Genomic DNA, 27,907 nt, shown 5'->3' with positions numbered 1-27,907 from the left:
CTCAAAGTATGACTTGATCAGAGTTTGTGTTTAATGTCCCCAAAATGGACATAAAAAATACTGTCCCTAAAGTGAAGGCAAAATGTCAGGTCTTTAAGGAAGACTTTTATTAATAAAATCAAGTGATAAGTGTGATGACAGCTTCTCCAGAAGTGCAGTCATGTCTTTCTTTTGTCTCTAGACCCTTCAGAAAGGGGTGTCCCTAAAGGTAGGGTTCCCAGTCATACGTCCTCACATTGTGGTTAAGTAGGTATGTGTGTGTGTGTGTGTGTGTGTGTGTGTGTGTGTGTGTGTGTGTGTGTGTGTGTGTGTGTGTGTGTGTGTGTGTGTGTGTGTGTGTGTGTGTCTGCCTGTCTGCCTGTCTGCCTGTCTACGTGATCAATGTGCAATGTGTTTGTCCTAATAGTTTGTCTCTGTATGTCTCTTTGAAATCTGTACTCACTACAGGACAGAGATCTACGGCCAGAGGAAATTGAAGGTACAGAAATATCCAACATCACTGATATGCTTTATTTCATTAAGCGATAAACCCTCCCACCAACCAAAATAATATGGTTCCTTCGCTTATTGACTTCTCTCCCTCTTTCCACATGGATTCTTGCCATTACCTCTCTCTGTTTATATATTTAAAAAATTACCTTCAGTCTCCTCTAAATCCCTTGGTAAGATACATTTAAAGGAATAATTCACCCAAATAATGAAAATCATTTACTCACACTCATGTCTTTCCAAGCCTTTTTCTTTGTTCTGTGGAACAGAAAAGGAGAAATTCAAAGAATGTTCCACAGCTCTCATTCACATTTCCCCATATTAAAAAAAAAACGGCAAATGGAATTGGTTCTTTCCTGTCTCTAAACCTTTTGACCGAACTGATTCAATTTCAGTCCGCTCTCACACCTTAAAAGACAGGACCACTGAGCTTGACAGACTCTGCTTACTATATGATTTCATTGTCGTCTTATATGGAAAAAAAATGCTTTGGCTTAGGCTTTGCAATTGCATAAGTGCGAGTCATTTTGGTTGAACTATTCCTTCTACAAATTATATGAGTGCCGTACCTTTATCCTTCAGAATCCTCTTACTTGGACTGCCAGATTACATAATGTCAACAAATTCAGGAAGATGTTCTCTTTCTTTCTCTGCCTTCAGAGCTGAAAGAAGCCTTTCGCGAGTTTGACAAAGATAAGGACGGCTTCATTAGCTGTAAGGATCTGGGCGAGTGCATGAGGACGATGGGCTACATGCCCACAGAGATGGAGCTGATTGAACTCAGTCAGCAGATCTGTGAGTGGCAACCTTATCATTATACTTAGGCTAATTATCTCAGTTATACTCAAGAGGAGCATAAATATAACTTCTTACATGATCGTGTGCTTGTTCACTAGGTGGCGGTAGAGTGGACTTCGAGGACTTTGTAGACCTGATGGGCCCAAAGATGTTGGCTGAGACTGCAGACATGATTGGAGTGAAAGAACTGAGAGAAGCTTTTAGAGAGGTTGGTGATCCAATAACTGTATAGATAAAGTATTATTAACCCCTTTATAATTAACAGAAATGTTTTGTGTCGCTTATGCTTGCTCACCTATGATGCGTTTATTTGATTAAACATACAGAGAAACTGTAATACTGTGAATATTCTTACATTTTAACTGTTACAACTGTTTTTCTATTTTAAAATGTAATTTATTACTGTGGTGGCAAAGCTTGATTTCCACCGTCATTACTCTGATATATATATATATATATATATATATATATATATATATACATATATACATAGATGCCTCATTAGCGGCCGTTTCAATGGCCCACTATATACTAGTCCGTGAACATTCGAGAGAAAGTTGAATGAGTGTCTGCAGACTGCAACAGTAGTTGGACGCATGTATGAAAGCAGATGATTTAGCCTAACTTAATACAACAAGACAAAGACGTCAGCTAACGCAACATTAAAAAGTGATCATAAAAGTAAGAACATTAAAAGTACCGTAGTAAAAACATCTAGCCTAATATTGAGTATTTTTAAAAAAACAACAACACATTCTCACATGTAAAATGTTATCCAATTTCTTTGGGAATTTAATTATCGGCGGTTTACATCATTGATTCTTACTGTGAATGACGACACGCTGACCGTTGCAAGATGGCGGACGCACTGATGTGTCTGGAGCGGTCGAGTGAGGACATTTTTAAATGCTGTTCACACCGGGTGTAGACATGATAAGACTAAAATCTATAGCAGAAAATCACTAAAAAACACTAATGAATTGTTTGGCGTATTGTATTCCAAAGTCTTCTCAAGTCACACTTTTTTCTCTCTAAACTAATCTTTTAATTTATCTCTTTCTCTCAGTTTGATTCCAATGGTGATGGTCAGATCAGTCTGGCTGAACTGAGGGAAGCCATGAAGAAGCTGATGGGAGAGCAGCTCAACCACAGAGAGATTGATGAGATCCTCAGGGATGTTGACCTCAATGGAGACGGCCTGGTTGACTTTGAAGGTTAGAAGGGGAATTGTTCTCTATAGATTCTTGAATTTTGAACTGATTCTTGCATGTGTATTCAGGTAAATCTTTATATAGCCTATATTTATGTTAATATATATAAAAGATGTTTAAATGGTATGAGTCAATTCTATTTATATGGCATGTTGATATATATATATATATATACCAAAGCTGTTCTTGCACTAATGTAGATTCAAGAGGATGCACTGCAAAGACATTTGCAAACCTGAAGAAGTACTTTGATAATTCAGCTGATTAATTGAAGAGGAACTTTTCGTCTCTCATTATTTCTTTTTAGTACATTATGTTTAATGGATGACACTGCATGCATTCATTTTAAATGAGAAATAAAATTTCCCTTAAGCTTATGATATGAAAAAGCATTTTTTTCATAACTTAAAACTTACTCCCCTGCCCAAAAAGACCATTTATTTAAGGTGACTTACACATAATGTATCAAATAAAGTTCCACTCTCTGTAGAAGTGTTTTTTTTTTTTGCGTGGACAAACTAACTATTTTTCACCTTACCCTCCACAGAGTTTGTCCGAATGATGTCTCGCTAACTTAGAGGACACATGACAAAGGGAGAAAGCCATCAGTTTGCCAACTCCTGAAGAGTGAAATAATATGCGTCTCCTTTAATTAACTACCTTATGTAATTAAACCATGCTCTTTCCATACAGAGACCTTTATTTCACACATGGGCTTGTTTTTATGACAAAGGAAAGGAAAACTATGTTCTGACCAACTAACCATGACCTAAAAAGACTAAGTCAAATTAGACCAAAGACCACAACAACTTAACTAATTTATTAAAGAGGTTTCCTCTGTTCAGAATTGTAAGGGGACCACAGTCTGTAGCACACATTATCTATAAAAGCATGCTATGAAAAATTAATTTTAACTACTGACATTTGTATACAAGATGTACATGGTCATTGTGGACTGACAATGCAAAGGCAGATATAAATCAGTATTATGTGTGTTTTGGAAAGTAAACCACTGGCTAATGGGTCTAGAGTTCCTGTATGATGCTTTTAGGGCTTTGTTATGCTTTCCCTGTGGGAACAACAGGATATTAGCATGCAAAACTGGTTATCATACAACTCCGGAAGAGTCTGGAATTATTGAACACAATTGCCATGGAGATCCCTTGTAAGAACCTGTTTCTGACACCCATGTGATCTCCCTTTGCATATGTTTGTGTTTAAACCGATGTTTTTTTGTTTTTGTTTTCCGAACTGTTCTTGCCAACAGCACTGAACTATAAAAAACATATTTTAATATTTTTATTGTTATTTCTGTATTCATAACGATTGTAAATATTCAATAACTAATTCAATTAAATGGAATTCGTTTAAACCTCTGACTGTTAACTCTCATTTCTGAGCATTTGAATCTTGGTGGTAAAAAGTTGTGAATACACAATAATCACAATGCGTAATTACTATTCCCTTTGTCATTTACAAAAGCTAAGGCCAAGACAGATCTCTGCATAATCAAGTATTTGAACTAATTTAAATTAATACATTGATACTTCATGTATCGAGACTTCTAAAATGCTCTGTGAATTCTCTCTCTGTTTTGCCAGTTCTCTGCAGTGAAGAAACACATAGACCGGGTGAATGAAGGCCAGTAGAGTCAGGACAGTCAAGATGACGTTCACCTACAGAAATACAATATCATTTACTGATTACAATAAAAGCTGTGAAAAAGCAAGTGAAAAATTTAGGCAAATGCTGGAAATCGTTATGAGGATCTTTTGTATGGATTTCAAATTTGATGTGAAGAACTCACTTTTTATAGGCTTTTATTTAACCATACAACTTAGTCGCAGGTATTGTATGGAAGCCCAATCAATTTTTATGCTTTGGACATAAAAAGTCATACTAATCCCTTAAAAACGTTTTTACTCAGAAATTGAATTGAATTGAATACATTTGAATTAAACGTGAAATATTGAAGTAGAAAAACGTTTTCTAGTCAAATGTACTTCGATAATCTTTGTTTTATTTACAGCTTTTATTTTATTTACATTTTTGACAGCGTACTAAGTCACAATTATGAACTAAAAGGTTAAAATTATGAGGTAAAAGTCATAATTATGACATAAAAAGTGGAAATTGAGATAAAAGCTAAATTCTGACATTTAAAAATATATATTTTATGTCATGACTTTGTATGTCATATTTTTTTACTTTTTATGTCATAATTAGGATTTACCGAAGCATTATTTTATTCCAGAAATTGGCTTCCATAAGCATCAACATCTAGCGGCCCCAAAAAAGTATTTCAAACCTTAAATGGACACTTATAATGTATGAATTTACATTATATTATATAACAAAATATTCAACCCTATACTTTTCTCAGAACTAAGTTCACATCAACAGATATGTTTCACTTACATTTGTGAACCAGAAAGCGTGACAATACTTTTTGTCTTTATTTTTACACAACAGTATCTCAGTATATTGTCATTTAAAACCTTTTTTTTGGTGAAATGTTTCGCTTACATAGAAGGGGTCTCCTCCAAGAACTTTGTTGAGGGCGAAGCAGGGATACTGCAGCAATGACACCACAGCTGATAGGGACATCACTAGCCCATACAGCTTTCCAAAATGGCGGGCCGGAAACCTGTAGGAATTCGGATTCACTCCACTCAGTCTGCCAGTCTAGCGACAATCGAGATATTTATATCACATTTACTTACGCTATGCTGATGAATGCAGCGTTCCCTCCATAGAGAAAAGAGCGGTTAAGGACCTGAAGGATGAATGTGACGTACTGGAGAGGGAGGAACGGAATGCTTGCACTGATGGAGAACAAGAGGCACTGCAGAGAGGTGAGGAGGAGAGACAGAACGGACGAGTGCAGGTCTGCTTCTCGTTCGGACACGCCTGCAAAAAGATCTGGGAGTAAGAAATGGATCTCGTGTAAACGTGCGTTGTTAGAAGTCAGATCTTCAGATTTCTCTGTCAGCTGACCTGGACCTAGGGGGTTTCTTTTGTGCCTGTCCATAAGCAGGCCATTCCAGGGAGCACAGAGAACTCCACAGAGCTGGGTGAAAGCAAACGCATTGGTGTACTCACTCACTAAGAATGAAAAAGAGATCAAGAAATCATAGTCATAACCTATCAATTCTGCACCTATCACAGTAAGGCTTTTGAAAATGTTCCAACTAGGTGAGTTACCAACGCCATTCAGAATTGTGATGACAATTGAACAAAATCCAATTAAATTCTTGAATTTGAGCTGGTGTGACAAAAAGGATGCAGAATTGTAATTCGATTTTGTAATTAAAAGTAGAATTAAAATTAAATTAATTAAACATGTTATAAGTATAGTTTTTAATAATGCTTTTTTTGTGTAAAAAAAATGACCCATAAAAATGGTTATACACACAGCATATGGGATATTTCCAAAAATATAAGATTATATTAATAATCAGTTATAAATGTCACTGACAGAAATTATTAGTATTTAATTTATATATATATAAGTTAATATATTAATGATATATTATATACATTTTTATCTATATATATTTATCTATATATCACGGTTTACACAAGAATATTAAGCAACAAAAACTGTTTTCAACATTGGTAATAAGAAGAAATCAGCAAATTAAAATGATTTCTGAAGGATCATGTGACATAATGATGCTGAAAATTCAGCTTTGCTATCACAGTAATAAATTACATTTTAAAATATATTACAATAAAAACAGTTCTTTTAAATTGTAATAATATTTCATAATATTACTGTTTTTACCGTATTTTTGAACACGAAAAAAATATAGCCTTTCTTTGTGAGAATAAGAGACTTCTTTCAAAAACGTTAAACATTTTAATGATTTCAAACTTTTAACGGGTAGTGTATGTACACTACACACATATTTAAAATTGATTAAATATTTAATATATTAAAATACAAAAGTTTATGGGGCATGGTGCAAAATCACTTCATTAGCCAAATGCTTAAAATCACCCCAAAGTCTGATGTGTGATTGTGTTGAATTCCTCCTCCTGTCATTCCAATTCAAATTCCGGTTCCAGAAAGTCCTACCATTAACAAAGATTTACAGAATTCAGTGAAAAGCATCATCCTAGTGAGAAAACAATTTGTTTACCAATGACTGGGTCTTGGTTGGCCAGTCTGTTCAGCATTGGATTCAGAGTTCCAATGAAGAAATAATGCCGAAGCTGCATGACTGACAGCCATATGAGGTGCCACAGGAAGAACCAGGACAGAACACAGCTCCTAAAACTGTCTACAGAAAAAAATTACTTTATTTAAGTCAGCAATCGTGTTCCTCTCATTTTCTACCAAAGTAAGATCTATGATGGCCAAGCAGCACCTTTCTCAGAGTTGTGTGTTTGCTGTAGTGAGTCGTTCTCCAGTGGCTCATCATCTGCACCTCTTCCTCTGTCTGAACTCGGGTCCTGCTTTGCCTCGTACTGCTCAACGTTGTAGCTATTTGATTTAGCACAGCTCATCCTGTATATAAGGATTTGCATTTGAGTTACTAAGATTAAGAGTATGAATTATGTACTATAAACTTAAAAATAAATGGGTAACACTGTACAATAAGGTTCATTAGTTAACTTAGTTAACATGAACTAAGAATGAACAATACTTCTTCAGCATTTATTAATCTTAGTAAATATTAATTTAAACATTTACTATTATTATGTTATTAAAATCAAAGGTTGTATTTGTTAACATTAGATAATGCACTGTGAACTAACATGAACACACAATGAACAGCTGTTTTATTTTATTACATTAACAAAGATGAATAAATACTGTAACAAATGTATCATTGTTAGTTCATGTTAGTTCATGTCATGCTAATGTTAACTAATGAACCTAGTAAAGTGTTACCAATAAATGTTCTTTATTTGCATCAATGATGAAGAACCTTTAACATCCATGGAATCTTTCCAAAAGGTTCTTTATTGTGAAAAATGTTTCTTTAAAATTATTAAAATGTTCAGCACACTAAGAAAAAACTGTACTTTTAAGTACAGACCAATGAAAGGTTCTTTAGGGGAACCAAAAATGCCTCTTCTATGTCATCGCTGTGTGAAAACCCTCTTTTGGAACCTTTATTTTTATTTAGAGTGTATGTAGTTAAGTCTATTTTTATTATATGTAAAAATATACTAAATATAGATACTATTTTTTTTTTTTTTTTTTTTATAATATAAAAGTTTCAAATAAACCAGAATTTTGCGTATTACTTACAGTTTGGGGTCAGTAAGATTTTTATTATTGTGAAAGATTCTTATTCTCACCAAAAACAGTAAAAACATTAATATTGTGAAATATTATTACAATATTTGATTTCTATTTTAATATATTTTAAAATCTAATTTATTACTGTGATGGTAAAACTGAATTGTCTGCATCATTACTCCAGGCTTCAGTGTCACATGATCCTTCAGAAATAATTCTAATATGCTGATTTGATGCTCAAGAAACATTTCTTATTATCATCAATGTTGAAAACAGTACTGCTTAATATAATTTGATGAATAGAAAGTTCAAAAGAACGGCATATATTTAACCCTTTGATGCGCAAGTTATGGATACCCCCACTAATGCACAACATGGGTCTAAAAAGACCCGTATTCATTTCCTATGTTATTTCATGCATGGCTTGGCATTTTTTTGTTTCACCTTTTGAAATCACTTTATTTGAGCATTTAATATTTCATGATCTATAAATTTCATGATTTATGAATATTCTAAATATATTGTTTTCAATTATCACAAAATTATATTTTAATATTTCCTAGGTTTTGTGTTAATACATCAAGTTTACACACATGGGTCTAAAATGACCCATCTATGCAAGCGTGATAAAACAAAAGAATAAAGAAAGCTTTTTGTTAAAATAACCATTGTCACAGTTGTTTAGATCAACACATTTACTGTAACACTTGAAATATGTTTATTGGCCACTTTGTCACGCATAACACACATATAACCGATAACACTGAAATTGAACTGTAGTGTAGTGCAACTGTAGGGGGTAGTGCAACAGCATCCACCCGGATGATGCGACAGCAGCCATAGTGCACCAGAACGCCCACCACACGACGGCTTATGTGACCGATTGCATTGATTTATGACCACAAATAAAAATTAATATGGAGGTACAAGGTTTCTGCCCAACAGCGACAATATATACTTGTATATATAACTTTCTATTGCAACTTTTATTTTGTTGACCTAGCTAACATTAGATCAAATAGAATATGTCGACCGCAAGCTAGCTAATAGTATTGGACATGTTTCTCTTTTGCACTAGTAATGGATTTCAAGGTCAAGGTATTGAAGGTAACCTTAGCCTAAACTTTCAAATATTAGGCTATATCTAGATGTCTTTCACAAAATATCAAATATTTTCTGTGACAAAAAATTTATTAAATAAAACTTACATGCATGAAATATACAAAAGCAGCCGTGTTGAATTGTGAAATGTGTGGCAGATGAATAGTTTTCTGCAGTAAATATATGTATACTATTTATAAATATCAAAGGTTCCTATATGGGTCATTTTTTTTATGTGTGTAAAATTGATGTAGAAATACAAAAACCGTGTTTGTTTATAAAGTAAGAAAGGAAAAATAAACAATGATTTGTGGAAATAAAAAACAAGATATTTAATGAATACATGGATTAATAAATGATAAAATACATTGCTTTCAAATATTCAGCAAAGAAACATGAATACGGGTCTTTTTAGACCCATGTTGCGGATTAGAAGGGTAGTGACACAAAAACGATTTTTATTCGAAAAGTAAGAAAGGAAAAATTTAAATAAGGATTTGTAATGATTTAAAACAAGTTAATTGAGGAATACCTGGAATACTGAATGATGGAATTAATTTCTTGCAAAGATATAGAAAATGAAAACTCAATCGGGTCCATTTAGACCCATGTTGTGCATCAAAGGGTTAAAATAGAAATCTTCTGTAACAATGTAAAAGTCACTTTTGATATAATGCATCTTTGCTAAATAAAATAAATAATTTTACTGACCCCAAACTTTCGAATGGTAATATAAACTACGCTTATCGTTTCACTCACCCATATTTGTAGTCCTCTGGGATGGGATAGGGAATGTGTGATGTTGGCATAAGGAAGAGTGTCCGGAGAAGATGAATAAGATTACAGGTCGAGAGGAAGAGGAATGAAGAGCGAAGAGAGACCCCTTTCTCATAAAGCACCTTCAGAAATGGTTATACAGGGTTTCATGGGTTGCAGTATGAACAGCTGATAAAAACGTTGCGTAGGTCTATATATGTGTGTGTGTGTGTGTGTGTGTGTGTGTGTTTGTGATGATTACCTTAATGATCAGAAAGATAACTGATGAAGAGTCAAAGGCCCCATTATAGACTGTAATAATGGTTGATCTATGAGTGACAAAAAGGTTCCCCACCTGTAATGAGGATAATTAATATAAGCAATTTAGCATACCCTTAATGTATTGCATGGATATGAACTATAATCATTCATGAACATACCTGCATATTTGTCATTAGAAATAAAATCCCCCCTACAGCTATGAAGGACAGAGCAGGAAAAAGCAAAACGGAGAGAACTGTTTGAGGAAAAAGAGAGAAAAAATTAGTCATACCGAATATAGGCTCATGACATGTGTGATTATTAGTTCACTTTTTTCAGTCAGTCTTTACCTTTATTGGAGAATGCCACAATAAAAGTGCCGGTGCTATAAAGAAATCTACAAAAACAATGATTATATCATTAGCATTAGTATTAAAAAGGGTACTTACAACTTTTTTATTGACCTTTTCCCTATCACATATTTTAGTAATCATCATATTCACAAACCCATCCTGTAAATGGCACTTTAAAACCTTTTAGAGGGCTCGATTTTCGTGATATCAACTTAAAATTTGGATCACAGCTTGGTAACCAATTTTACAGTCCAAATTTTGCACAATATATATATATTTTGTATAAAATAAAAAAAGGTTTTGTTCAGTCTATTTGCTTTACAGTAAACTAACTTAAAATTCCATTACTTTTTTACACTTTCATTTTTTGAAGTGCTCTCACTTTTGCAATAATCTTCTGAGTTTAAAAAGAGACCAAACCTTAGGCCTGTATTCCAAAGCATTCATGATGAACTAAAACCAGATCTATGCCAAAAAAAGGGGGTGGTGATTATATTATTGTGGTGATTCAGTGTTTCCCTTTTTGTAAGTTTTGAGAACAAGTGGCAACTAACATTACACAACAGCTTACATTTGCAAATATTTCCGGCAGTTTTAGGGTCTGTTTTTTAACGTCTGCGATGCACAAAGCTCTGTTTTTGGAGTCCAGTCAAACGCCCACGAAGAGTTATCTGCTTAAAGCACACCCCACTCACAATCAGATACACTTCTTGCCTCCACCCGAACACAGCAGTTCTGTTAATTCTTGCCTGATCTCTGTTTTACGTCCTGCGAGGGACTAACTCACATAGCCAAAAGTCGCGTTGCCATCGTGCCAAAGTGGTCGTAGACAAATCCGTTGGGCAGAGTGAGAAAGTTGTTCATGAACGAGGCCACAGTAAAGACCAATGAGAGATTCTCATCTTGCAGACTGCAATCTAAAGCGAAAAACAGATAAGCAACGCACCAAAAGCATACAATTAAGTGGACCATCTAATACGATAAAAGCAACCATTGTAAATGACCTCACCTGAGCCAAGTTCTCCACTAGCATCTGTCACATTGATGCATAGATCGCTGAAGTAGCCATCTGTCTTCAGGACAAACACGAGAGACGCCCAGCCAAACACGACTCCAGCGAAACACAAGCACTCCAGCAGTCCTGTAGCCAGAGTCAACTTATACCTCATCCCCGTCCCAGATGATCCCTTGCATCCCAGCATCCTCTGCGTCCACACCGTCAGGGTCAGGAACACTTTTAGAACTATCCACTTGTATAGGAAAGCACACTGTATATGCTTGCCAATATATCTGTTTAAATTAGCTGATCCATTTCTCTTGTTTGTGTGTTACAGCTTGCTCATATTTGACCAGAAACACACCATGCAAGCCAATATATGGTGGTAGAGATAAAGCTTGCCACGTGTTTGAACTAAATTTAAGTTGTGCATGCTCTTCTCAAGGAAAACAACTTGACAACATTTAAGGTGCATGCATAAAGATTCACTGCAGGGAGGGATTTATTACTATTAATAGCTATTTGTGTGATCCCATTTATGGATGTTTGTTCTCAGCAACTTTGTATGCAAATCTCGCCCTCTTTATGCATGTGTCTGAAGTTTATGTAAAACTGCAAGAAGACAAGACAGACAAAGCAATGTTTTAAGTCAAATTTCACTGGTGCTATTCCATGTAATCAATATAAAGAATTCTGCCAAAACGTATATCTGTCCTATTATCTACCACACGGCTCCCTAAAATACTTGATTCTAATTGGTCAGCACTGAGTGGTGACGTGTTTTTGTATAATGACCCCTAAACTGGATATTTACCTGTGCTACTTTTGTATCACTTTTGTCTTTTTTTGCACTGCAAATTACAATCTTCACCTAGCACCATATTGGGGGCATGAGACATATTGTCTGTAATAAAAATAGCTCAGAGGTAATTTAATTATATGGCGAGCATTAAACAAAACAATACCACAAAAAATTTGACTGGATGAAAAGTTTACATATTAACTTGAATTGCAGAATAATACAATAATACTAATAATAATAAATTAAAAGTGTTAGGAAGATTGTTTTCATATGTCATTTTTATATTTTATGTTTTAAGATACAAAAAAAGAAATATGTAATTTTACATTAGGATTGGAACAGAAGTTATGATAGTCTTTTCTTTCGTGTTGTGATGTATATATCTGAGTGAAACGGCTTGTCCAACAAAAAAAAAAAAATGTTTGTCCATTATGAATTGATTGGGTTGTGGTTTGCTATTGCTGTGACCTCATGTGAGTGACAGGTTTTTCCCACCCTCTCACCAAACATCACATCATCGAAATCGCCCCCTATACCCTCAAATAGGGCATTATTTGAGGGGGCAGCAATTTTGTAGTGGTGTCTGAAACCATTGTGGACGTTACTGAGTGCGCTCACTCAGTCTCACAATGCACTGCAATAACGAGTGTACAGCCGATGTAGGCCTACACGCAACGGCTGTCAGAATTTGCTCACACGTTTTCATTCACTCCTTCAAGTGAACTGTATTAGTGGACTAACGAAGGGAATAATTGCGGGTTTAGGGGGGGGATTTCCGATTCAGCCATAGTAAAGTCCATATGCACACTTCAGAATTATACGCCGGAAGTAAAGTCATCCGGGTACTTTTCGCCTACTGTTTTTCTAATACTCTGTTTGCGTAGGCTACTGTATTTCGCATAGGCTACTATAGACTAGGGAAGTATTTCCTTATTCACAGGAACGCCATCTTTAGTTTTTTTTAACTGGGGTGAAAGGAAGAGGGATAGACATACATCTCTTCATTTGACAAAAGAATCAGTAGGGAAAAAAAACATGAGCTGAAAAAAATTATAAATGATCTTTATACAGCTTTTTACAGAGGATGCCAAGGAAAGTTAGTCTATCCCTCACATACCTGTCATGGCGCTGCTCTGAATAAGGTCTTTTGGGAGGGGACGTTAAAGATTCCGCGGTATATGGACTTTTATATTTGATACTTTTTATTTTATTTTTTAAAGATGTGCACTGATAAATCATTTATAATAAATAATGCATTATTCCATTTAAAAAAATAATTGTCCGTTTTTATTTCATGGCTTTAACTCAAATCAATGTCTCATGTCCACGTTAGGCAAAAGAGACCCTGACGCAAGAGGTCTTGACAATGCCTTACATAATTGTGATTTAGCAGTTAAGACATTCTGCTGCAGTGTCTAGTTTTCTTGAAATGTGACATTAGGTTAAAATCAATGATGGCACACATGCGCGCGCTCTGTGGACAGTTGACTAATCCAGATTATGTCTGCGCGCTCTAATCTCTCTAACAAGAACAACAGTTTTCCTCGTCCAACTTTTTTACGGATAATGTAAATTATATACCAGATGCAGGCGATATCCGAAATAATCATAAAAGAGCGTCAAATCAAATTAAAACCATCTAAAATTAAATTAATTCTGTTGACATCGTTTCCATTCCAGTTTTGAGCAATAGGCTAATAGCTACACAAATTCTATGGGCATGATCAGTCAAATAATCGAAATTCAATTTTAAATAGTTTCTCCATATCCAAAGTGAGTATGTTTGCGTAGACATCTACTCACAACGTTCGTCACATTGATGTGAATCACGGAATCGCTGAAGCGCTGCAAATTCCCGTTTCGAGCTTTAACAGCAGTTCTAAACGTGCACGTCTACGCGCGTTCATGAGCCTGGCAATACTCAAAGGTAAAGGTAATCACAAGCAGTGTTGCCAACTTAGCGACTTTGTCGCGACTTTTCAGACCCCTTTAGCGACATTTTTTTTAAAAAGCGACTAGCGACATATCTAGCGACTTTTCACACAAACCTCAGTAATCTCTAGATGTTGCCAGTACTGTCCTGCGAGCGCGAGGTCTTGCCTTCTCCCGGCCGTCTCTCTCTCTCTAACGGCGTCTACCTTGTTCAGTGAATGGCTGAGACGAGCAGCAGTACATTCATGTGTTGAGCTCGCGCCAGGTTTTTTTTTGTTTTTTTTTTTTCACGGACTTGTCACTTATCAGCTTCTCTTTTGTTTTATTTTTAAAGAGTTTTGTTTGACCATTTTAATTCCGTTCTTTTCTTGTGCTTATTACTTGTAATACTCACTATCACAGAGCTTTCACCCATTTCCCGAACTCTCTCAATTCAGATAATTTTACACATATAAAAAAAATGTAGTCATTCACTAGCCTATATCATAGTTAGCCTACTTGTTCTACTGTCTGACAAAAATAATATAGGTAATGAGAACAGCTTTATTGGACATTCATATTATATTATATTAAAATACAGAATGTGAGCATGAATTTAGAGAGAAAACACATTAGGCATGGCAGAACGCAAGTACGACGCGATGACGTCATGAATATGCTAATTATCGTATGACGTCATCTAGCGACATTTAGCGACTTTTAGGGAAGGCGTTAGCTACTTTCCTTAGAAAATAGTTGGCAACAGTGATCACAAGCAGAGGCGGCGCCAGGGGGGGTCTTGGGGGGTCTCAAGACCCTCCCAAAAAATGCTTTGACCCCCCATTTGACCCCCCACCCCCTTCCTGATTAAAAAATATATATCCGGGATAAATATTTAAAAATGTTTATCTTCCAACTACGCAGAACAATAATAATTAATAATTTATTCGACATACAAAATATATAAGAATCACGTTCCCTCTAAGCTGCGCGCGTGCGCGGTCGTGCACTTCTGATGCCGCGGCCGCGCAGAAAAGAATAATATGCCACTGACGCGAAATGTGTGGGGAAATCCATTTGATTGTATGTGAGAAATAATTGCAGTGCTCAAACTGGTGAGTGCAGTTAACAGGTTTCAAAGAAAGAGAATGATGTGAGCGCGTGTGATTGGCAGTGAGTCGTGTGTGCGGACCAAATAGCCTATCTCAATACGAGAGGCGACGAGAAACGCAAAGACATGTGAAATAAAATCATAATATCATGTTTTAAAGAAGAGTGGTTTGATTAAAGTGGTGGAAATAACGGATGATGGACACAGAACGGTAACAATTACACACCCACCCGCGTGCAAACTCAAAATACATCATTAGTTTACATAGATTTAAATAGTTTCAGGCATGGTCAGATTAGGCTACTATAAAAGAGTTCACATTTTGACTTTTCTTGAAAATATTTAGCTATTAGATCTAGCTATTTACAGTAAATGCTTCAGTTTGTTTTCATATTATAATAATATAATATGAAAACAAATTGAAGCATTTAAACTATCACTTCAAATACTTCAATTCATTTTTTTATATTATATTATATTGGGCATATATTTTATTATATTATAAGCCTAAATAAAGAATCTCACAAGGGTATTGTTTAGGGCTCATTGCCATTAAAAAGTTTGAAACCCCCTGCTAAAGAAAATATAGGCTAGGAAATTCATAAGCTATAAACAATCATTTAACTTTGATGGTTTAATGCTGCCTGTACAATTAATTGACTGTACAAAAACACTTTATGGTTTTCCTAAACCATCTCAGTGTAACAGCTTAACTTTCTTTTATAATATATTATATTATTGTAAAGAATTGAACTGTCCTGCAGAAGATTTTGTAAATAATTTTTCATAGGATTTCTTAGTAAAGACTGGAAACAGGACACCGAGGAATTGGAGGATGAGGAGGATACTATTTTGTAAATATGTTTTCTGTCATGGGTGTGGCTATGGCAATTAAAGTTCGAGCATATTGTTTGCAAACTGCAATTGATTAATTAATTAAAAACAAAAAACCGTCGGTGTGTGAATGGGTGAATGTGAGGCAATATGTAAAGCGCTTTGGTGGCCATTGGGTCTGTGAAAGCGCTATATAAATGCAGTCCATTTACCATTTGTTAAGTAGCAGCAATATGCATTTATTAGCCGTGTTCACTGTATTTTTTGTTGGTTTTCATGAGACCCCCCTTGAAATGACCAGGACCCCCCATTGCCCCCCCAATCAAAATTGTCTGGAGCCGCCACTGATCACAAGTGAACACGAACATGTTTAGCACAAACTAATATTACAGATTTATCAGCAACTGTCCACACCAGTTATTATTTTAAATAATTACATGCTTAAATACTAAATGCATGACTATATATAAAAAAGGCCTTTATTTACCCTTTTTCAGTGCAAAGTGCCACCTCTTTAATGTGCATATTTGTGAGGTAAAGCAGAGCATGCGAAAGCAAGGATATGACCAGGAAAGGTTAAATGATGGACTTGCAGTTCCTGACCTACATAAACCCTGCCTGGTTGAATAGATAATTAAATATTGTGGCCATCTGGCTCCCTCTTGTGGATTGACATTAAGCCCTCGTGTGTTTGAGCTTATGGTTTGAACGTGCTTGGCAGGTGCTAAAAGACTCTAGTAAAAACACATTTGTTATTTGTGTAAAGGGTGAAGATCTGGATCAAATGTGTGCAAAAGAAAAACTGGATACTAAAATAAAAAAAATTTCTGAAAAATATCCTATAGTATGACACACTAAACTGGAAAAGTTTCCTTACGGGCAGTCTAATAATTGATACTGAAAAGATACTGATAAAACATACTATAATACTGAAACTGACAATGTTTTCAGCACTATAGAATCCTCCAATAAGAACATGCACTGTTAAGGCTAAGCACATGCACTGCTAAACAGTCATACATTGATCAAAATCTGGAAGATTTTTAACCTATATATGAGCTAATGATCATTATAAATAGCTGTCAGTAAAAAAAAATATATAGGCTATATATTTAGAATATAGGCAATACCTTGATTTAATCATTATTTTGATCTTACATAATGGTAAAATTGTTAGGCGTTCTCAATGTAATTTACCTCTCATCTGAGTTTGGGAAGAAAATACCTTTGCTTTGTCACATTTTCCCATCAGATCATCCATGTAAGTTACATGGCACCACTGTAGAATCATCTGATGGACACTAGATGGAGCCAAGAGAACTCTAACCAACCAACATCATGAGTCATTTGTGGTGCACCATGCAGAGTTTGATCAATGATCACTGCCACATTTGGCAGAAATAAACATTCTGCGACTGATCCTAACATCTCTGCATCCCCTTCTTGTCAGCTCAATGAAAAACTGGTAATCAGCTCTTTCTTGGTTTTGCCACCTATATAGTCTGTCAGCCTTTGCAGCTGAGTTTGCATTCAGGTTGTGATAACCCTCTTACTTCAGCTGCTGGGCCAGAGGTGAGGCATCACCACCTGCCGAATCCTCTACCTATTTCTGTCCTGAGACATTATGAACAATCCTAAATGGTTGCTTCCTTTTATATTTTTGATCTGAGTCTCCAAGAGTCTAGCTCCTCATTGGTGACAATCTATTTGATGATGTTGTATCTCAGGGACTTTTCAAGAGAGTCTGCATTATGTGTGAAATGGCCTAATTTATACAACAGAACTGGTTCCATATTTAAGTGGAAGATTCTCCACTTGATGTTAAAAGAATCTGCTTGAGCTCCAAACCAAGGCCTTATTGCTTTTTTGTCAGTCCTTGAAATGGTCATGTATTCCACTCTGACGTTAATTGTGGCATTCTGAGAGAACATCGTGAACAGCAGATACAGAATAAACAATTGCCCTGAATGGGCATTCACTACCGTTCAAAAGTTTGGGGTGGGGAGGATTTCATGCTCACAATGCTGCATTTATTTGATCAAAAATACAGTACACAGAAATATTGTAAAAATGTACGGTTTTAAAGAACTGTTTTCTATTTTAATATATATAAAAAATATGATTCATTCCTCTGTTGACAAAGCTGACAAAATTTTCAGCATAATTACAGTCTATCACATGATCCTTTTCTAATATGCTGATTTGCTGCTCAAGAAACATTTCTTATTGTTATCAATGCTGAAAACAGTTGCTGCTTCGTTTTTGTGTGGAGACTGTGGTACTTTTTTCAGGATTCTTTAATGATTAGAATGTTCAAAAGAACAGCATTTATTCGAAATAGAAATCTATTGTTACAATAATGTCGTTGTCACTTTTTTATCAATTTAATGCATCCTTGCTAAATAAAAGTATTCAATTCTTAAAAAAAAAAAAAAAAAAAAAATCATACTGACCCCAAAATTTTGAACGGTATATTTAATGGCCTCAGACTACGTTAGGGCCTAAATCTGGAGTATAAATAATGCAGTGCATCAGTGTGGATTTGTAGAAGTGTGTCATAATAAAGATGTTTGTATATTTGTTTTAGGAGGGTTTGGAGTTACCTATAGGCCTTACAATGCATAATAGATTAATCATTTCCAAAAGCACAATCCAAAATTACCAAAAGATAGCAATTACGCAGCTTTGCGTCATATTCTTTATTATTAAATATTTGATAAAGCCTGCGAAATGGAATATTAACAGTTGCAGTGATCTTAAACTTCATTTGATTTGCGATTAAATTGCTCCCATACTTTGGGCTAGTTTTTTTTTTTTAGCAGCGAGCTGCCCTGTGGCTACCAATATGTGAACTTTAACTGTCACTGATGTGCAACATCACATGGACAACTGTGGAATTCTCTATGTTGTAGCTGCTGAAGTTTTTGTTTGCCCTGGGGTCAAGGGAGTTACCTGTGAACATATAAGGAGCTATATTGGACGACTCCGACTCAACTACTGAATGCTTTAATCCACAAACTCCCATACTGACTGGTTGTGTCGAGGTCCGTTCTCAACATCTGAACTGAGTTTTAATATCAGCTGAGCTTGATTTCCTGGGTGGGGAAGTCCTGTTCCTGTAATCTCCCACATTGAAATGAAAGGTTCAGATGACAATGATATGACTGATGCTTCACTGGCCCACAAAGTCTGATCATGAGTCATCCTGGTTTAAGAAATATGGGAAATGAGTTAATTATTTATAAAATTTGCCTTCAGCGTGTCAATTTCAAGTTTAAAAATAGACAGACAAAACACAGACACATTTTTTTGTCAACAGATAATATTTAAACATTTAAAAAGCTTATCTGAAAGCATGAACCATGCTATCACAAACACCCAATATCATTGTTTTGTACTTTACTTATGCTGTAATTCTAAAATAGTCTGTTTCTCAAACCTTCAAGTGACACATCCACCTATAGTGACCTCATGAAGTCTTCTAAACAACAAACAGAAATGAGATGGACAAAGATGGACCAAGACATTAATAATTCACATGTTTTTGAATGCAATGTCAGTTCTGTGGTAACAGTGAAGGTCCATCAGGATTCTAATCAAACAGAACAGAAACAATCCCCACTATGAGATAATTCATACAAATAAAAAGACACTCAAGGCACAATTAACACTGCTTGAACCCTTGTAATCTGAGGAACACTAATGATGCTTCCAGTATTATTTGATTTTCATACCATCATACAGGCTAAATAGGCTAAATAAGAGAACTAAAATGAGGAAATACAGAAAAAAACAGAAATAAATTCAAATAATAAACAAAAAGTAAAACAAAAGAAAGAAATATTATATGACAGATTCATTTATTATCAAAGGAGTGATTTAATAAATATTAACATATACATACGACTAAATTGTGTGAGAAAAACTTACAAGGTTATTTATTTATTTGTTGTTTATTTTATCACAGCGTACAAGGTTATTTATTTATTGTTGTTTATTTTATTTTATTTAAATTCTTTATATATTCTTTTTTTTGTTCCCCATAAACTATTCATTTTTGGTGGAATTCTCCTAACTCGATTCCAATCAATCCAACACGAAGTATCACATTCACAGGTGCCGCGAAAAGTCGTTTCGAGGCATATTAACCATGTCTGATAATTCACAAGACAACGAATAACTGCGCTTAAGTGCGTTTACATTTATAGGCCAAATTTTTGCGGTGTAAAATTACGTTTTTCTTTCGCTTGCATATTAAAAAGTCAGACTCGTGTCCCCGCCCAAGCGGTGTCGGTGAGCTGAACTCCTGTTTCACAGGGGAGGGGTCAGACGCTTCGCAGTGGGACGACGAGCAAAGAGAGGAGTGAACAAGGGGAGCGAGATAGATTGGTGGGTTTTAAAAAAAGACTGCTTAAATTTGTTCATATCACGTTTCTTCTTTGTTTTGCTTTATCCAGGGGAAACGCGTTACAGGTCACGCGTTAGAAAGCGAGCTCATAAAATAGGACAGATGCATCTGGCGTAGCGTGGGGCTGAAACGCCCAAATATAGAGCAGCAAACGTTTGGAATTACAATCACTTCCTACCGCTTGGAAAATCTGAAACTGGCCATAGAGAAGCCCGTTTCGATAGGCCACGACCTCACATCGGGACTTTAACGAAACCAAAAACAAAGGTAGACACTATGGAAACTCTTCTGTTTGTTCTGATCTCTCTGTTGGCTTTCTTTGTTGTCCTCTGGTTTTCCTTGTTTGGCCTCTTAATAGTGGAGTAGAACAAAGTTAGCCAGCTCTCCATGTTAGCAGGCTAGTGGCGTTAGCTGCCGTGCTAATCGAAATGGCACGAGCGTGAGGATCATTGGGAAGGAGGAAGCTTGTTTCCCTGAAATTCCCTAAAGTTCATCTTTAAATCGAGTGCATAGTCTTTTCCTATTATTTTAATGCTGGCTTCGTGAAAGAGACCCTCAGGTAGCGGAGCGTTTCGGTGTTTCCCCCCAACCTTATTGCAGATATCCAGGATAAATGGAACAGATAAAGTTATTGGTTTTAAGAACTCTGGTTTTATGTGCTTTAGTAAATATTATTATGGTGCTCCTGTATTAATTGTGCTCATGTTAAAACCAGAATGTCTGCAAATGAATCCCGAAACTGATTTGCATTGGGATTAACGTTAGCTTCAGTGCCTCTGATCTATAATTTGACGATTTCAATAGTTTATACACCTCAGTGAGACTTTTCTTCCATTTTGCACTTTCAGGACCGTAATGTATTTTGATAGGGTTGTCAGTATGATTTCTAATAATGAATTGAAAGTGGATAGTTATGCATTTGTGGGTGAATATGGCAGTGAGTGTGAAATGTTCACTGCAGTGAAGTAAAACGGGTCAAGGCCCATTAACACACCTGAGTTTGCGGAAGTCACCTGACCATTATAAAAAGCATTGTTTTTTGATAACACGAGTTGCAAAATATAGTAGCCAGTGTATTTTATATAACGTTATTTATTTTAAATTAAATTTAACGAATACGTGTGATTCTTAATGAATTACTGGCTCTAATGGATTTTTTATTATTAGCTACTTCCAAGTGAGAATGAATATATTTGATTTTAATTGTGATTTTTAGGGCAGTATATTGGCTCTATTCACATGTTTTGGATTCAAATATGGAGCATCACATTCCCACTTACTGCATTACCTGAACTGATCGGAGACTCACAGGTGCAACAAGACTATTTCTCAGGTTTACGTGACTTTGACTCCGACTAGTGTTTTTTCCCAGAAGAGGGCGAAATTCGGTCAGTTTACTCATCGGTATATGCAATAATCATTACGAAAAAAGTTTGGAAACCTGTTGAGTTAGTATTTTGAAAGGGTGTGAATGTGGGGGAAGGGAAAGGCGCGGTTCTCTCTCTGTCTGTGTGTGTGTGTGTGTGTGTTAACAGTGACTCCCATTTACACACAACCCGTGTGAAGCAGCAGGTTAAACGGTGTGTGTGTGTGTGTGTTTTTTAACCTCACGTCCAGTCTGAGAGTCCAATGAGAAGCTCGGCGTGAGTCAGTGCCGCTCATGATGCTTATCAGACCCCGAGCAAAAAGCCTCAAAGCAGGAATGTTTGGGATTTTTTTCATACTCGTCTACCTTGACCTGAGAGGGCCGGTACATGTGTACACTCGCCCGATTTGGGACGCCCCCCACCCTTTGAGGGAGCTCAATTCTCCCGGCCGTTACTAAAGAATTGGTCAAAAGCTGTGAGGGGAGGTGTGTCTTTGAAGACGACGACTCAATGACGGGTAACCAAATAGTTTGACCGCTGCAATGACCGGCTATAATGTGAGCACCATGCAGGGTGTGTCTTTCAGGCGCGGAAGGACACAGCGCTGTTATTAAAAACACTGTTTAATCATTTCTTAAGTAACATGAAATGAATACAGTTACAAAATACAGTTATTTCATACCTGTACATAAGAGCACTGAATTGTAGTGTCAATAAATCAGTAAAGTGACTTACACAGATTTTTATTAATTCAAAAAAAGAACTAACTCTAAAGAACAAATTTGAACCTTATATTAAAGGTAGGGTTGGCAATTTCGGAGAGGCTAGCTTTGAAAGCATTAGATCCCACCCTCCCTTCAGAGCGTCTCCCAAGCCACGCCTCCTCCAAAACACATGAATGCGCACTGCAAAAGAATACTCTGCAAAGGACGAGAGCGTGTTAAATTACCTCATGTCTCCAAGCACATAGTATTACAATAATATTGAACTTAAACAACTTGCAGAGCTCTGACTTGTACCACCTACTTTGCAGATTAATTTCGACATTGATAGTGTTGACATAGTAACGCATAATCCAAGTCTGAGGACATGAACAGCTCTGAGTAGAGCGTCACGGGAACTGCCATCTCTAAATTACGGTTATGGCGTGAACGCAGCAAAAGCTTGTTGTTTTGGTTCAGGAGGAACTGTAAGGTGGCTGCTGTTTGTTTGCGGCGCTCTGACTGTCTACAACTCTGCATATCCTCATGGAACGTGCATGGTGGCGTGTGATGTCTGCGTGATTCAGGGTGCACGGCGGTATGGAAAAACATAGGCTGGCAGGCAGATAGGACATTGCATCATTGCATTCGGACGTAATGCAATGATTGGATTTTTTTATTTGGTCCTGAGACTTCAAAAGAAGATATGTACTTTTTCTTCTTTGTTTTTTTAAATAAATATTTTGACTAGTTCTATGATTGATTGTTATCAGGATCTGAAGAGTTGCATACCAGTACAAAATATTTGAGCATTGTATTGTTGTATGCATCAATGCAAAAATGAGTGTACAGTGTAGTAACTTTGACTAGGAGATTTGAGTTTCTGTTGTTGTTGTTATTTTAAATGTTGAGAAGTTTTGAAACACTAAAACAACTGTTCAGGACCTTGGCAGTCCTGAACTTGGAAAATCAAGTGTGCAATTTTTTTATAAAGTTTAGCTAAAATTACAGATCTTACAGAATAAATTCAATACCTTTTGTAACTTATTATATTGCTAACTTTTTAAATGCAAATTATGCATAATATTTTTAATATATATACTATTGTAACTGTAAAAGTAAGGTGTTCTACTTCATGTTGGGACAGTGGCTATTCACAATACAGCCTTATACCTTTTTGCTCAAAGGGATGGTATACTCAAAAATGAAAATTCTGTCTGTCGTCATTTACTGGCCCTGTATGATTTTCTTCTGCAGAACATTTTTTAAAGATTGTTGTTCAAAAACAGTTTTGGTGACCAACCATAGACTTCCATTGGATGGACAATAGAACACGGAGATGTTTCTCAATCATCTTTTATATTCCACAGAAGAAAAAGTTATTTAGATTTTAAATGATATGAGGGAGATTAAAAGATGACCATTTTCATTTTGGGTGAACTATCAATTTAAACATTACATAGTGTCAATGGCAGCTTATTAGCAATTAAAGAACAGGTTAGATGGTGTGTAAAATCTTACCATGAACCTCTTATTTTAAAGCTGCAGTCCGTAGCTTTTTTTGGGTTAAAAATTATTAATGGGGGGGGAGGGGTGGTGACATTTACATTTTCGTAATATTCTCATTTTCCTTTATCTCATCAGCAATTTCGATGTCGGCAGCTCTGCAGCAGCTGAGCACTAAGGAGCGAATGTACGGTCACGTGACATAACTGCTAGATTCAAACTGCTTTCGCGCTATGGCTGGCGCTGAGCCAAAGACAGACGCGCTCAGCGCTTGTCATGGGCTATATCACAACTGTTCAGTGTCGGCTAAACATCGTGATGTCTGTCAGCCATCACGATGGACTATGATATCGTCCATCGGCCCAACCCTATTGGTCATACTTCCAAAAAGAATAATCTGTGATTCTGAATGCCAGTATCGACACCGGCGCGGTGACTGACAGCCTCACAGTCTCCTCAAACATTGTGTTCATTCGCGCTTTGCTGTGTAGAAGTACAACCCGGTAAAGTTGAATATTCCGCAAATAACTGCAATTGCAGATTTCGAACAGAGATGGCGACAAAGAGGAAAAACGCCGGACTGCAGCTTTAATATATATTTGAAGAGAACCAACTAGCCAGTCTTGTACTTAGGCTATACTAGCAACAGCAGTCTCCAAAACTTAATTTTATTTTTTGTTTGAAAAAAATAGATTTTTGTCATTGAAGTTGATCTCATCAAACCCAGTTTGTGAGTAATAAGTAATAACTGTTAAAGAGTTAGTTAATGTTTGGATTACTGTTTTTTAGAAGTTGAATAGGAGATGAAGGCTTCACTAATATAACTAATTATATCTCTGTTGAACCAATTTGGCAAAATAAAAATGAATTGGTGCTTGTTCTATTGCATTTCTTGCAAAGGAAAAAGCTGTGTGGAGAGAAGTAGTGCTAGTAATAGTTCTTCCAAGCAAGGAGTGCATGTTTTAAAAAAAAGCACGTCCTCTTCTTTTCCCTTAGTGGTTACAGCACTATACTTTAGATTTTCAAATTCCAGGAAGTGACAGGAAAAGAAAAGACACCCCGCCCATGGTTGTTACCTTTTACCTGCAGTAACGTTCTCAGGTTGATGTTTGAAAAGTGTTACGTCACCGGCACTCCCATTTCCTGGTCTATGCGGTGTGACTGCAAAGCTGTCTGAATGAGAAGTAAAGGCTATAATGTGGAAAGACTGATTGATGTACATGCTGAAAAGGTCAGTATGCTTCCCTAACGCTTTGAGATTTGAACACACACTAAGCACGGGTAGTGGTTAGAGTTATAGTGGGTTAAAGCACATGGCTGATCGTAGTTCAGTTGGCTGTGTGTGTACCAAAGTTCACTGAGCATTAGTTTGGAGCCAGGCCATTGCTGATGGTGTTGCTCTTTACATTTCAGCATTGCCTGAGTCAGCAGGAACCAAAAAGCGTGGGTGATGTTTGGTGAAATAGTTCTACAAATGCTATCATTGGAATTCTCTCATTGGTATGTGAATTTAAATGGTGTTTTCCTACTTGACACCTGTATTGACTTTGTCTCAAAGTCACTCCATATAAAGGCACATCATAGTCAGCTTATTGTTTTTCTTCCCATAATCCACATATTTGGAGCAGAAGTCAGCAGCTGTTGTCTGAATTGCCTCCCACATGCATATGATATGATGATCATATTTAACTGCCTGCTGCAGCTGCAATCTGTTATACAGCATGATCTATTTACTTGTCCTTAATGTGTTTAAACTGTGTTAAACTTTGTCCTGTTATACTGTATCTTACTATAAGTATTATCTCGGCCCAAGGTGTTTAGAGTTTGGATGGTCAGTGGCTTAGGTGTCTAATACCTTTGCTATCCCATTAGAGGACGCAAATGATTAAGCACCTGACTAATTAATTTACTCTGGCTTATGTCTAATACTGTCAGAGTTCTAGAATCAAGTGGTTTTGATGATGTGTTGTCACACAGGGCACTTTCTCTTTAATCCCACCAGAGCTCAGGGCAGTTTTGGTGCGTGATGAATCACACTTTCTTCATATGGACTGGCATTTGACCAGATGTTTGTTTTTTTTGCAAGTGATGCGTTTTTTTCTCTCCTCCCCATAGTTCAGCTCACCGTGTACCTGTGGTGTTAAATCATGTGATTTTTTTTTTTTTTTTTTTTTTTTTTTTTTTTTTTTTTTGCCAAAGCTTCAGGGTGTTCTAGGTCAGGTCTATTTAGAGAGTCGTCCCATGGCAGTTTTCTCTTTAGAAGACGAGAACTCTTGCAGTTGGTATAGGCTAGCGTCCTGTGTGGAGGCCTATTTGTAACGCACACAGGCTGTGTCCGAAACTTGAAAAATTCAGCATCCGTAGGTTGGAAGGCATCAATTATGTTCAAGTTCAATGTTTTTGTAATATCCTGTCTACTAGGAAGTCTTTAAGATTTTTATTTTTAAGACAATAATTAAAAAATATGCTTTTAATTTTTTTTTACTATTTGCTTTGAATTAATTTTAGATTGTTAGGTGTTGCATTATGATGCATTACATCTACTAGAGACGTTATGACTATACCAGTCTACACTACTTGTTTTGTGGACTTTATTGTGTCTGAGTTTGAAATGTCACTTCCTTGTGATTACAGTTAAGTAGTTGCGTCCAAATTGGCATGAAATAGATATTCATCTTGATAAATATGATAGATAAAAAAAATTATAGATGTCCCTTAGAAACATGCATGGATTAATCGTTCTTCTTTTTTTTAAATACTTTATTTGACCGTGTAATATTTCATCAAAATAGCATAACTCAGTCTTCTGTAGAAATGACCTTTATTAGAAATCACATACATGTAACCAATCATGGACATGTTTGTAATATTCAGTGTTTCCCACTGGATTTTGTGAAACTGTGACCGGTTAAATTAATCTGGTGCACTTTGAGTTGGAAGAGATAAACCAGAGACTATTTATATAGAGACATGCCACTTCCCCAATCCTTAATACAACTATATAGGGAAAACCCGTAACGCCAAAGATGGCGGTTGTATGCACATGCCCCGCCCCTCGCGCTGGAAAGCCAATCGTCTGCTTTTAACAGTCAAGCCGGAAAACATTTAAGCCTATCGTCTGGTTCCACCGACGCATGCGCACAGTTGAGGTTTGCGACAGCGGAAAATATGTTACTGTTTTAAAAGGCGGCAGATTTGATGTGTTAGTTGTGTAAATATCAGGCATCCCAAGTCTCCCGGAAGTTCCGGGAGTCTCCCGCAGATTGATAGAGGCTCCCTGACAGGGCTCCAGACTAACTTTTTTCACCTCCGTCCTGAAACCGTCCTGATAAACAATTTGAGCCGTCCTAAAGTGAATGTCAACCGTCCCAAAATGAAAATATTGTTTCTGTACTTTATTATCATCTATAGTAGATGTATATTATATTTAGTTAGCTCCATTCAAAGTAGTTATCTGTAAATAGGTAAAAAACAGATTAAATAAAAAATAAAAGGAGTTAAATGCTTTTTTGTATTCATGCAGAACAATTTTTTTTTTTAATATGTAATATGACTTCTCTAGAACACAGAATTTGGGGGGAAATCTGTGTCTCCGTCTCAGTCTTTGTACTGACTGAGGTCTTTGTGCCGGAGAAAACATTAACCTGTTAATATGAATGATTTTAAAGTTTGAACATGCAATACAGATACAGATTTAACTACTGTGACTTAAAAAATATCTTAAAATTAAATAAAACCACTTTTCCTAGAGTAGAACAGTCTTCTTTCCAATTAATGATGCATTCTTTTTAACTTGCATACATCATTCTTTATTTTTTTAAGCAGCAGACATATGTATTTGTATGAATTCAATATTATGAATCCTTATTAAAGCTATTAACGAGCAGTGAATGCTTTTCTCTTTTTCTTTTGTTGCTTGATCAATATTAAGGACACAGACCGCATTAGGTTTATTGCCCATTATAAAACGGTTAGTTCCAATCCTTGATTCTGATTGGTCAATAGCTGTGCTTTATTCACGATAAAACACGGCTATGACCGCTTCAC

General features: G+C 36.1%; 3 protein-coding genes across 11 annotated transcripts in view; 2 read left to right on the top strand and 1 right to left on the bottom strand.

The window, feature by feature from the left end:
* The first annotated feature begins 353 nt into the window (after positions 1 to 353).
* LOC130075736 (calcium-binding protein 2-like) lies at positions 354 to 3,870 on the top strand. The gene is made up of 5 exons (XM_056240494.1): positions 354 to 478; positions 1,150 to 1,284; positions 1,386 to 1,495; positions 2,354 to 2,501; positions 3,046 to 3,870. Exons 2-5 carry the CDS (start codon positions 1,224 to 1,226, stop codon positions 3,069 to 3,071), a joined length of 345 nt encoding a protein of 114 aa, XP_056096469.1. The 5' UTR covers positions 354 to 478; positions 1,150 to 1,223; the 3' UTR covers positions 3,072 to 3,870.
* Positions 3,304 to 11,660, bottom strand: slc43a3a (solute carrier family 43 member 3a). 2 transcript variants are annotated; one of them, XM_056240493.1, is made up of 12 exons: positions 11,233 to 11,660; positions 11,011 to 11,140; positions 10,221 to 10,267; positions 10,050 to 10,126; positions 9,872 to 9,964; positions 9,613 to 9,752; positions 6,872 to 7,011; positions 6,644 to 6,784; positions 5,496 to 5,603; positions 5,222 to 5,408; positions 5,025 to 5,145; positions 3,304 to 4,174 (listed from the first exon to the last, which is right to left on the bottom strand). In XM_056240493.1, exons 1-12 carry the CDS (start codon positions 11,423 to 11,425, stop codon positions 4,031 to 4,033), a joined length of 1,521 nt encoding a protein of 506 aa, XP_056096468.1. In that variant the 5' UTR covers positions 11,426 to 11,660; the 3' UTR covers positions 3,304 to 4,030. The 2 variants fall into 2 exon arrangements, with proteins under 2 accessions (XP_056096468.1, XP_056096467.1); XM_056240492.1 differs by having other exon boundaries at positions 5,222 to 5,603.
* An 8,488-nt stretch (positions 11,661 to 20,148) lies between these two features.
* ctnnd1 (catenin (cadherin-associated protein), delta 1) overlaps positions 20,149 to 27,907 on the top strand; it is a 42,061-nt gene continuing 34,302 nt past the window's right edge. For 3 of the 8 annotated variants that reach the window (XM_056240499.1, XM_056240502.1, XM_056240500.1), the window contains exon 1: positions 20,222 to 20,553. Coding sequence is in view for 1 of the 8 variants with exons in the window: in XM_056240501.1 (XP_056096476.1) it covers positions 25,038 to 25,091 (54 nt within the window). In the remaining 7 variants the exon portion in view is untranslated. Of the gene's footprint in view, positions 20,554 to 25,028; positions 25,092 to 27,907 lie in introns of those variants that run through there. The other 5 variants (XM_056240503.1, XM_056240497.1, XM_056240504.1 and 2 more) reach the window with 4 other exon arrangements.

The sequence above is a fragment of the Rhinichthys klamathensis genome, unplaced genomic scaffold (assembly GCF_029890125.1).
Source record: "Rhinichthys klamathensis goyatoka isolate OS25496 unplaced genomic scaffold, OSU_Roscu_1.1 h1tg000601l_1, whole genome shotgun sequence".
NCBI classification, from domain to species: domain Eukaryota; kingdom Metazoa; phylum Chordata; class Actinopteri; order Cypriniformes; family Leuciscidae; genus Rhinichthys; species Rhinichthys klamathensis.
This window is presented reverse-complemented; position numbering and strand designations above follow the sequence as displayed.